The sequence below is a fragment of the Procambarus clarkii genome, chromosome 82 (genome assembly GCF_040958095.1).
Source record: "Procambarus clarkii isolate CNS0578487 chromosome 82, FALCON_Pclarkii_2.0, whole genome shotgun sequence".
In the NCBI taxonomy this organism is placed as follows: domain Eukaryota; kingdom Metazoa; phylum Arthropoda; class Malacostraca; order Decapoda; family Cambaridae; genus Procambarus; species Procambarus clarkii.
In genome coordinates this window covers 12,095,185-12,107,684 of record NC_091231.1, presented here as the reverse complement: position 1 = coordinate 12,107,684, position 12,500 = coordinate 12,095,185, and the positions used below count along the sequence as shown (strand labels likewise).

Genomic DNA, 12,500 nt, shown 5'->3' with positions numbered 1-12,500 from the left:
TACAAAATCACTTTCTAGATGAGCTAAGAGGGCGTCCTAAATGCTGTACTGGGACTGTACAGTGTGAGAGTCCCAGTAATGTGGGCGCCGTCACCCCCATATGTCTATAATATGTGGGCGCCGTCACCCCCATATGTCTATAATATGTGGGCCCCGTCACCCCCATATGTCTATAATATGTGGGCCCCGTCACCCCCCATATGTCTATAATATGTGGGCCCCGTCACCCCCATATGTCTATAATATGTGGGCCCCGTCACCCCCATATGTCTATAATATGTGGGCCCCGTCACCCCCATATGTCTATAATATGTGGGCCCCGTCACCCCCATATGTCTATAATATGTGGGCCCCGTCACCCCCATATGTCTATAATATGTGGGCCCCGTCACCCCCATATGTCTATAATATGTGGGCCCCGTCACCCCCATATGTCTATAATATGTGGGCCCCGTCACCCCCATTTGTCTATAATATGTGGGCCCCGTCACCCCCATATGTCTATAATATGTGGGCCCCGTCACCCCCATATGTCTATAATATGTGGGCCCCGTCACCCCCATATGTCTATAATATGTGGGCCCCGTCACCCCCATATGTCTATAATATGTGGGCCCCGTCACCCCCATATGTCTATAATATGTGGGCCCCGTCACCCCCATATGTCTATAATATGTGGGCCCCGTCACCCCCATATGTCTATAATATGTGGGCCCCGTCACCCCCATATGTCTATAATATGTGGGCCCCGTCACCCCCATATGTCTATAATATGTGGGCCCCGTCACCCCCATATGTCTATAATATGTGGGCCCCGTCACCCCCATATGTCTATAATATGTGGGCTTAGAGGTGAGGGCCTCCCGCCTCCCGTGGGTAACTGACTACTGAAGAAGGTGTTTCTCCGCAGATACGAGCCTCAGCCTGACGGAGGACTTCTGCTGAGGGATTGCCAGCGCTCAGACACGGCCAACTACACGTGCCACGCCACCAACCGCCACGGCTCTGACCATCTCCTCTACACTCTCATCGTCATGGGTGAGTCGAGAGGGAGAGAACGACGGAAATGAGACAGATAGTATATAGTAGGCATCCATCAGTCTCAGGAGACTATGGAGTTGCGCTCTGGTTGTCGGTCTGGAGTGGCCTCACCAGGGCGCAAAGCCAGGGTAGGTTGATATGGAGGAGAAGCTGTTACCCATGCAGCAGCCTGGGAAACAGGCTGTTATGTGGGTAACATAACGAAACAAACACTAGACGCGAGAGCGTATGTGTGTGTGTATACATGAATGTGTTTATTGAAATGTTCGTTCGCAATCTCAGGCGGCTATAGCTGACCCCCACCACTAACACCTTTTGCTTCAGTGCCCCCCAGCGCCGCCCTGCTTCACTCCGTGGGGGCCACACCCACCACGGTGACAGTGTCGTGGCGACCCGTCGACGACGGCGGCGCCCCCATCAGGAAGCTGACTCTCACGTGGCGTCCTGACCCCGGGGAGTGGCGGGAGGTGACGCTGGCCCGCCACCTGACGCAGTACACCCTGCAGGAGCTCACCTGCGGCACAGAGTACCACATGTACCTCACCTCACATAACAGAATAGGTAAACCTTTCCCCCGGGGGAACCCAACGGGGTCGATGGTTCATCCACCTCTTGCAGGATGATGCAACCCGTTCTCGCACTTTCGTATAGTCAATATTGACTCATTAAATACGTGCATATGTGACATACTAAACATACTAGTTTACCTTGAAAAGCTTCATAGAAAACAGTACAATACTTCTTAGTATGTTAAGATAAGCATCTTATTGCTTCGTAATTACAATTATTACTTATCCTATTATAGGTATAGGTTGGGTAATAATTGTAATTACGAAGCAATAAGATGCTTATCTTAACATACTAAGAAGGTTAGGTAAGGTCGGTGTTTTCTATGAAGCTTTTCAAGGTAAACTAGTATGTCACATATGCACGTATTTAATAAGTCAATATTGACTGTAATAAAGTGTGAGAACGGGTTGGATGATTATATACCCCACTGCGAAAACATTTTTCCTTGGGCAGCGCTGTTTTCTAATGGTTTATGCCTCCAAAGTCTGGAAAATAGATATTATTCCCCACAATTCTTTTATTTGTAAGATGGATCTAGCTTCTTCCATCGCCTCTGTGCCACACTGCCCTCAGCTGCCCATACCCACTCTTCCGGAGAGAGGCAGCCGAATTCTGAAGATACAGCAGTAAATCACAGAGCGAGGAAGACGCTGGAAATCCACATGACAATTTCGGAGTCGGAGCTGTCGAGAGAAACCCATCTTACTCCCAACTAAACCACCTCAACAGGCCCAAAAGCAAATTAAGCTTGAGGAGGGGGGGGGGGGGGAGGGGGAATAATAAGCATTTTCTATAATTTTAGGCACAAGCTATTCTAAAATAACACTGACTACCCAGGACCAAATATTGTATTACTATTATCAATATAATTCAATATGTTTATTGTTATTAAGTCTTATTATTATAAATGTAAATTGCTGAGCATCGTAAAATTTGGCCCCAGTTACTGAACTCGTTATATAACCCTGTAACGCTCTTGCAATTACTAATAGTATGGATATGAGGTCCATAATACTAATAATACTAATAATCACATAGTGGTAGAGTATGCGGCATGGCATTGCCTTAGTCGCAGGTTTGAGCCCAACTCACTACTCCAGTAAATTTTCTCAATAATAATAATAATAATAATAATGGGAAAACTTACTACACTCTCGTAATGTTTGAATAAAGGTGAGGATTACACTCAATACGTGTGTAAGTGTATTGAGTTAAACCAAATTTTCGAATGCAAGTCTCATCCGAAAATTTTCTGAAAGCACTTTCATAAAGGATGAAGGTTTCATCCGAAGATTTTGTTTAATAATATATTGACATATGTATGTGACTTTCCTTCACCTGCAATAATAACACAAATCAATAAAGAACAATTGTTACAATAATGTGCTTTCAATATCATAACAGTTTGATCTTAATAAGAAACATATTTCCTTGTATAAATTAACGAAATAATATTGCAATTTTTTTCAATAATAAAATAGTCCATGATTTAGATCAAAGGTACAATTAACTATACAAATTCTTTTGAGTACTTCCGGATGAAAGATATAGAATATAATAATGTAACACATGTTACATCACTCAGAACTTCTACATCAGAAGTTCTCAAACTAATTTTTTTCCTTGGCCCCTGAAAATTTAGTGGGTGCAGACCCACGAAATTTTCCGTTTGTATGGGAAGACCCCGATCAAATGGAGCCTCATACGTCGTAACTCACGCACTCAATATTTACCGCGATGTTTAAGATTTTCTTTAATATTTAACTATCCTGTATAATGCTTCTCAGTGCAAAATTAAAACTAAAAATAAATGCAAATTGATTGGTACCTCAAAAGAGGCTACACAAATCACTAAATGAAACTAAACAAGCATGTAGGGCGTTACACACAGAAATCACAATAGCGTGATGCATCAAATGAACAAATCTACAAGGGCCGTGACGAGGATTCGAACCTGCGTCCGAGAGCATCCCAGACGCTGCCTTAATCGACTGAGCTACGACATGGTCACTTCTGGTTTCAACTGTTTTGATCATGTCGTAGCTCAGTCGATTAAGGCAGCGTCTGGGATGCTCTCGGACGTAGATTCGAATCCTCGTCACGGCCCTTGTGGACTTGTCCATGTAGGGCGTCTTGATAACAACCAGATTTCCTTGAGTTACCCCTTCTCCTCCGTCAGGTCCAGGAGCAGCTAGCGAAGTCATCACTGTTCGCACCAAGGGCACGAGGCCCTCCCCTCCGCCACAGCACCGCATCCTGGCTGTCAACGTATCCGCAGTAGCCTTCCACCTGGGGGCGTGGAGCGACGTCCAGTGCCCTATTGCCCACTTCATCGTGAGAGTGAGGCTCACCAGCCAGCGGGAATGGCTGAGCGGTAGGTAAAAGGGTGAAGGGAAAGTAGTATGTATGAGAGGACGTCGGGTCTCGTGTCAGGAGGAGCGAGTATATCGTCTCAGATGAGACACAGAAATCACAATTGCGTGATGCATCAAATGAACAAATCCATAAGGGCCGTGAAGAGCCCTTTGACCATGTCGTAGCTCAGTCGATTAAGGCAGCGTCTGGGATGCTTTCGGACGCAGGTTCGAATCCTCGTCACGGCCCTTGTGGATTTGTTCGTGTCAGATGCCTCTGGCACGCTGCATCCCCTGGCAGTACAGAGACTCCTTATAGTACTGCCAGGAGCGGATGTCACCTGGGACGGATACTTGAGTATTTATACATGTATAGCTGGTGAGTATGGTGCCCGTTATACACGTGTGGTGACCTTATACACCAGCTTTAATATGTCTAGACCACGACGAAGCTCAGGTCTTCTCCCATACTAATGAAGTAAAGTTGTCCTTGTGCTTTATTATACAAGTTGTATGGTCTTCCCTCACGCCATACACGCTAAGTGATGTTGTCTTTATTATTGTTGTCTTTATTTATTATTTGCAACTACTTTATTGTCTTCCCCATAGATATCACCATTCAAATTGTAAGTCAAATACACACTTTATGCCCAAAAATATAAGTTTGATTTAGACTATTTGATTTAGACCGTACTACACCTGTTTAATCTAACCATTATTATAACGGTTTGTATAACATGTTAAGAATCAACTTTCTAATTCTAATTTCTCAGTGAGCGGACGGCTGCCAGGAACCCAGGGAGAGTACACGGTAGGGGAGCTGACCCCAGCCACCCCGTATGAGGCCAGCCTGACCGCTACCAACCCCGCGGGCGACACCACCACTACCTACTCCTTCACCACCCTCGGCCTCACGGGAGGTAAGTAGTAGGCAGTAGTAGGCAGTAGTAGGCAGTAGTAGGCAGTAGTAGGTAGTAGTAGGCAGTAGTAGGCAGTAGTAGGCAGTAGTAGGCAGTAGTGGGCAGTAGTGGGCAGTAGTAGGCAGTAGTGGGAAGTAGTAGGCAGTAGTAGGCAGTAGTGGGCAGTAGTGGGAAGTAGTAGGCAGTAGTAGGCAGTAGTAGGCAGTAGTAGGCAGTAGTGGGCAGTAGTGGGAAGTAGTAGGCAGTAGTAGGCAGTAGTAGGCATCTTCCAGTAAGTTCAGTAGAACTTCGCTTTCAACCCTTTTAACCCTGTCGTAGCTCAGTCGATTAAGGCAGTGTCTGGGGTGCTCCCGGACGCAGGTTCGAATCCTCGTCACGGCCCTTGTGGATTTGTTCAGGCATCCATCAGTCTCAGGAGACTAGGGTGTTGTGCTCTGGAGTGGCCTCACTAGGGCGCAAAGCCAGGGTAGGTTGATATGGAGGAGAAGCTGTTACCCAGGTAAGTATAGGCTTAATTAGTTGATTAAACAACACATATAAGTCATTAACGTTGCAAGATAAGGAAGAGCCTCGCCCTTGGGGACCCCAGTGAGAATGACAGTCTTCATGTCCCAGGAAACAGGAACTCAAACAAATAACGAGGTCGCAACAGTTCCAAAAATGGTTTATAAGATATTTAAAACTTGAAATAGCACAGTGAAAGGGAATACAAAATGTTAGCAATGGTTAACTAAAAAAAAGAGATAAAGAAATAAATAAGTTGCAATATAACAACCAACAAATATATCGCCATGAGACAATACCTCTTTTCAAGGCGCCAGACTATACACAAACCGCAAAGAAAGAATCAAAGAACCATCAAAGAACATTTAATGTCTTCACGCCGCCAGATCACCACCGTACATATCCTTAGTGAACAACACCCAAGTAATCGACAGATACAAAGACAATAGAAGATTAGACATTAGCCAAGTGCAACACATCAAACAATCTCATCCAACTACCAACAATTGATTGATTGATAAAGATTAAGCCACCCAAAAGATGGCACGGGCATGAATAGCCCGTAAGTGGTGGCCCTTTTGAGCCATTACCAGTATCGAGAGATGATACTGGAGATCTGTGGAGGTGCGACTGCACCCTGCGTGACGGGAGATGTCTCCCGTGGTACCAACAATTGATGATAAAGATTAAGCCACCCAAGAGGTGGCACGGGCATGAATAGCCCGTAAAGACCAACAATTGGCTGACACGCAGATTTATATTCTTCTCTCTTCAAGACCAAAGTAGCAAGCAACAGGCCTATTCTGTCTCATGCGACATCTTGCTGCACATCATCCTTCTTAGTTACATATTCAGTTGCTCATTCTAACTTGTATTACGGGCTATTCATGCCCGTGCCACCTCTTGGGTGGCTTAATCTTCATCAGTCAATCATCTAACTTGTATACACATCACCTCTGCCTTTGAAAATGTTGACGATTTCAACAAAACGCATCTCGTAGCGCCTGGCCATAAACTGAACTTTGTAGAGTTAATATTTCAACTTCCTTCTCAAGTAAAGACCTTAAGAAATACAGAGAGCTTGGTCGACAGCGTTCACATGTTACCGTACACCAGGTGTGTTGGCCCTCACCATACCCCTAGTGTGTTGGCCCTCACCGTACCCCTAGTGTGTTGGCCCTCACCGTACCCCTAGTGTGTTGGCCCTCACCATACCCCTAGTGTGTTGGCCCTCACCGTACCCCTAGTGTGTTGGCCCTCACCGTACCCCTAGTGTGTTGGCCCTCACCGTACCCCTAGTGTGTTGGCCCTCACCGTACCCCTAGTGTGTTGGCCCTCACCGTACCCCTAGTGTGTTGGCCCTCACCGTACCCCTAGTGTGTTGGCCCTCACCGTACCCCTAGTGTGTTGGCCCTCACCGTACACCCGGGGTGTTGGCCTATATGCCATAGTGCTTCCAAGGTAAGCAAGTTTTTAAAATTATTATATTTTCTATAATTCTGAATTAATTTGAAATCGTGACAGAGTTAACCCACAGGCGCATGATTACCATTAATATAATGCAACAATCGCTAGATTGTTAATATATAAACACTCTAAAATGCCCAATTTTCTTTGACATTGCTATTGCGAATTTTTACTTATGTATTTATTTTTATTACCCGGGCACCAGACCAACTGCAGGAGGGACTGGGCTCTTTGGGCGGCGGAGGGGTGCTGGGGACCTCGCCAGGAGGCGTGGGGGCCTCGGCCCAAGAGGTGTTCACCGACCCTGCCTTCATCGTCCCCGTCGTCATCTCCTGCATCGCCCTCGTCTCTATCGTCATCGCCATAACCCTTTGCCTCAGGAGAAGTAAGTCAGATGTGGGTTCAATCGCCGGCCAGGAGAGACACGGTTTGGGACGTTCCTTTCACTCGATGCTTCTACTCAACTTGCAGGACATTGGCATTTGGGAATTGTTGATGGGTTGCATCCTCGGGGGAGGTCATTGCTAGCTGGCGTATGGAGACTCCGATAGCGTAAATCCAGGCTTCATGTCCCCCCAATAAAAGGAATTTAGTTATTATGTCTAGTGAACACGGTGGCTTCCGGAAGCTCTTCCGGTTCTTTCTGAGGCATTTATATAGTAACAATGTCTTGGTATTCAAAGTTCGAACAGTCAAGAGATTCCATGAGTTTATATTGGCCTATGGGAGACAGACATCTTCATGTATCTGTCTACTCTGGGGCTTGATAAGCTTGAAATGCTGCCCTTGTGAGGTAACTGTCTACTCTGGGGCTTAATAAGCTTGAAACTGCTGCCCTTGTGAGGTAACTGTCTACTCTGGGGCTTAATAAGCTTGAAACTGCTGCCCTTGTGAGGTAACTGTCTACTCTGGGGCTTAATAAACTTGAAACTGCTGCCCTTGTGAGGTAACTGTCTACTCTGGGGCTTAATAAGCTTGAAACTGCTGCCCTTGTGAGGTAACTGTCTACTCTGGGGCTTAATAAACTTGAAACTGCTTCCCTTGTGAGGTAACTGTCTACTCTGGGGCTTAATAAACTTGAAACTGCTGCCCTTGTGAGGTAACTGTCTACTCTGGGGCTTAATAAACTTGAAACTGCTGCCCTTGTAAGTTTCACTGGAGGTTTCAAGGGTAAGGTTGCCTGGTAATCGACTTTTGTGTTTTATTTTTGAGTAAGACCAGTCCTCTTATGCCTTGTTGAAAAGTTGTTAATAAACCTCTGTATAGACTTTGTCCACGACAGACCTCACAGCCATAACCAGGCTTGTGGTTATAGCTCAGATGCAGTATATATACTGAAAAGCATACTCTTGGCGCATACTCTCAGTATATTGGTACGTTAATGGAATCTAACGGCTTCCTAAATTGGGATATCATTGAAATGATTTTATAATTAGGGTCGAAGTACTGATCTGCTCCAGGAGGCAACCTCGCAACAGCTGCCTAACTCCTGGGGTACCTATTTACACCTAGGTGAACAGATGCATTAGTTGAAAGAAAACGGACCCAACTACAGTATTTCTGTCCCGCCCGGAGATCGAACTTAGGATCCTCAGTTGTGAGTCGAGAACGCCTATATCATTGATAATGTTAATACCGATTAAGTTGTTTGTAATTAAATATATTTTTATTATTATAAATGATTTGCAGATGGGGATTGGGGGAGGGAGAGGGGTGGCGGAAAAAAACTAAAGCCACCCCTCTAAAAAAAATCTACCGTTTTCTGCAACAAACCCCGAAGAGAAAATGAAATTGAAAGCAGTAACTGTGCTATCTTCCCATGCAGGGTCCCTCTGTGACCTCGACAGGGATACGAATCAAAGGTCCCCCACAACTTTCTTGAGAGTTTTTCGAACTAGATTTTGAACTGAAGGAATCTCCTGGCATTTACGGCTTCGGCGGGCAGAGGATTCCATAGGATTTACCCAAAGCTTTGTACTTACTAGTGACTTTAGGCACAGTGTACACTTGCTGTATCTAGAAATCCAACATTATGCCTGTAACTCATTTTGATTGTATATACTTCTCCCTAAATAAAATTATCTTATCTTACCTATCGTTTGTCCAAGACGATCAATGGTGCGGTGGTCACGGTACTGTGTACGTTTAGGGGTGATCCTGGACGTCATTGGTTCGAATCCTGGAAGGGTCAAATATAAGTTATTAGTGATATATTCTTGGTGATATATAAATATATAATAAATATATACATATATATATATATATATATATATATATATATATATATATATATATATATATATATATATATATATATATATATATATACATATATATATATATATATATATATATATATATATATATATATATATATATATATATATATATATATATATATATATATATATATATATATATATATATATAAATACACTACAGCAAAGTTTATTTTTGTATGTTAGGGTAACCTAGGTTATAAATGCAGCTTGTTAAGAAGATTAATAGCACACAGGTATCACGTTTTCTATGCCTTGGATTTGGTAGGTTAGGTGGACCGCCTGGGTTACTTCATGTACCTGGTTAGGCCGAAAGGTTAGATTTTTTACGGAGTGGTAAATCAAGACAACAGGGCGACGTGTGTGTGTGTGTGTGTGTGTGTGTGTGTGTGTGTGTGTGTGTGTGTGTGTGTGTGTGTGTGTGTGTGTGTGTGTGTGTGTGTGTGTGTGTATGTGTGTGTGTGTGTGTGTGTGCCACATGGCTGAGTTCTGGCCCCGGCTCTGACCTTCTCACACATTAATCCATCCTTTACTTGCACTGCTGGTCACAGGCTCGTCAGCGTCACTGTGACCTCCACATGCACACACACACACACACACACACACACACACACACACACACACACACACACACACACACACACACACACACACACACACGTGTCTCTGTGAATGGACACCTTCTGAGAGAACTAATCCCCTCGCAAATAAACCAAACATTAGCGGTGACATGAGTTATGACTCGTAATCCAATGTCAACATATAAGTGTAGAGTGAGATTAATAATTTCTCCGATACCTACAACCTCTTTATTGTCGTTGGGTTATGCTGTATAATATGTCTCATTCTCTCTCTCTCTCTCTCTCTCTCTCTCTCTCTCTCTCTCTGACACATTCCATGTGTCACATGCCATGTGACACATTCCATGTGTCACATGCCATGTGACACAAAAGTGTATCACTACATGGTACATCACTATCACGCTATACGGCTTGTGTAGCTCTCCCCTGAAAAAATCTATACACCCTGTGTAGCCTAATTATATCCAGAGTGAATCTCTCTCTGTATCTCAGCTCAACTTTCACAACTCCTACTGTATCCTACTGACCCTCCTCCTGGTCTTCCCGCAGGACCTGGCGGAGGCCACGACGGCCCCCCAAGCGTCGAGGACGGAGATCCTTCGGTGACTTCGGCAGCAGAAAATAAGAGCAATCTAGCAGCAAGGGAGCAGTACTACGCGACCGTCAGGAAGCCACAACCCTCACCCATCCACGACGTTAACGCCCTAGAGAGAATACCAGGTAGGTGTTGTATGGGTGAGGGAGGTGGGGAAGGGTGAGGGGGGAAAGGGGAGAGGGTAGGGGAGGGGAAAGCGGATGGGGGACGTAGGTGTAAATCGAGAATCTGTATAGAGACTATTCTGACGTTCTATGTTTATTGTTCGAGTCTGGCCTTTGAGTTGAGGATGGAGGTGGCTTCCGCTACTTCTTTCAGTGTATTTCTTTTGTTGACTACCTATATCAGGGTACGTGTGTGTGTGTGTGTGTGTGTGTGTGTGTGTGTGTGTGTGTGTGTGTGCGTACTAACCTAATTGTGCTTGCGGGGGTTGAGTTTTGGCTCTTTGGTCGGCTCTTTGTGTGTGTGTGTGTGTGTGTGTGTGTGTGTGTGTGTGTTCATGTCCCTTCTCTCAATTTCCTTCATATTCTGCACTTTTCCTTATATCCGAAGACATGAAAATTGTTGTCTTGAATACAGACATTACAGTCTCGTACGTTTCTAAAACTATTATTATATACAAATCAATTGACAAAACTGTAACTGAATGTTTACTAAAACAATGTTTGAAAGTTTCGAAACAGCAATTTTGAGCACATGAATATTTTATAATATAAGCAATAAATACAGGAAAAGATGAGTTTTCATATATAATGAATAGAATGGACAAAATTAGACTTAAGCAAGAAAAAAAAATAAGCAAGCCAGCCCTTCAAGCAAAGCCGTGGCTTAAAAAAATCCAAGCATATAGAAAATGGATAAATTGTACCCTCCATTTCAGAATACGCCGAAGACATATACCCTTACGCGACCTTTCAAATCCAGCGGCAAGAGGAGACTCTATCCACCCACTTCCAGACATTTGTCTACCAAGACCCCAGGAGAGCCACTGTTGAGACCCTCGCCTACAGGAAGGTATGTGAGGGGGAGGCACAGGCTTCCCAATACCTGTTGACCCCATGAAGATCTTTTTTGTGTCAATCTTGTAATTAGACGTTGAACCGAATGGTTTTGTGATTAATATGTTAGTTATGTTAGTTTTTTTAACCGTATTTGAATGATATAATTTACTGATGCTTTGGTGTAGTTGAAGTGTATCATCCTCTGTAGTAATTAATTAATCAAAAAAAGGCACCAAACCGGGTAGTCTATGAAGCACCATTCATCCTCTGAAGGTTTATTAAGGCCAGTAAAATAGTTTACTGACCCACCAGCAAGTATATTGTGGTGGGAAAGTATACAATGAAAGATGTATACTGAGAGGCTTCTCAGTCTACATACACAGAGAGTTTACCTTAGTCGTAGACTATGTTCAGGTCAGTGAGCTATTACAGCGGCCTTAATAGCCATCATTAGGGTGATCGGACGCAGCCAAACCGTTGGGCTTCAGTCAAATGGTAATTTATTGAATTATAATCGATGTTAGTCTCTAAATAATGCTGATATTCAATTACTTTTTTCCCGCCAAGACTGGAAGCGGAAATGGCGGAGGAGGAGGAGGAGGAGGAGGAGGAGGAGGAGAAAGTAGAGATGGAAGATGTGTCAGAGGAGGAGGAGGAGGAGGAGGAGGGGGCGGAGGAGGAGAAAGAGGGGGCGGCGTCGGAGGCGGGGTGGAGAGAGAAGGGGACGACTACGCCCGCGTGAAGCGATGTCGTCTCAAGTACGGAGGAGAGAGTGAGGACTGCGACGACAGCCTCAACAGCGACACCGACACCGACCACGCCGCCTCCTCCCGCACTGAGAGTTCCTCCCACCTCGACGACACCCACCACACGCCCCTCTCCGCCCGCAACCACCACCACAGTAAGTTTTACACCCACCACACTGCCTCTACACCCACCACACGCCCCTCTCCGCCCGCAACCACCACCACAGTAAGTTTTACACCCACCACACTGACTCTACACCACCACACTGCCTCTACACCACCACACTGCCTCTACACCCACCACACTGTCTCTACACCCACCACACTGCCTCTACACCCACCACACTGCCTCTACACCCACCACACTGTCTCTACACCCACCACACTGCCTCTACACCCACCACACTGCCTCTACACCACCACACTGTCTCTACACCACCAC

General features: G+C 45.0%; 1 protein-coding gene across 1 annotated transcript in view; it reads left to right on the top strand.

Moving 5' to 3' along the window:
* Positions 1-12,500, top strand: part of LOC123764210 (cell adhesion molecule Dscam2) — a 343,666-nt gene that overhangs the window by 327,471 nt on the left and 3,695 nt on the right. Inside the window, exons 25-32 of the mRNA XM_069316113.1 lie at positions 911-1,038; positions 1,366-1,602; positions 3,791-3,985; positions 4,739-4,885; positions 7,062-7,241; positions 10,266-10,436; positions 11,192-11,325; positions 11,880-12,213. Of these exons, the coding sequence (XP_069172214.1) occupies positions 911-1,038; positions 1,366-1,602; positions 3,791-3,985; positions 4,739-4,885; positions 7,062-7,241; positions 10,266-10,436; positions 11,192-11,325; positions 11,880-12,213 (1,526 nt within the window). The remainder of the gene's footprint in view (positions 1-910; positions 1,039-1,365; positions 1,603-3,790; positions 3,986-4,738; positions 4,886-7,061; positions 7,242-10,265; positions 10,437-11,191; positions 11,326-11,879; positions 12,214-12,500) is intronic.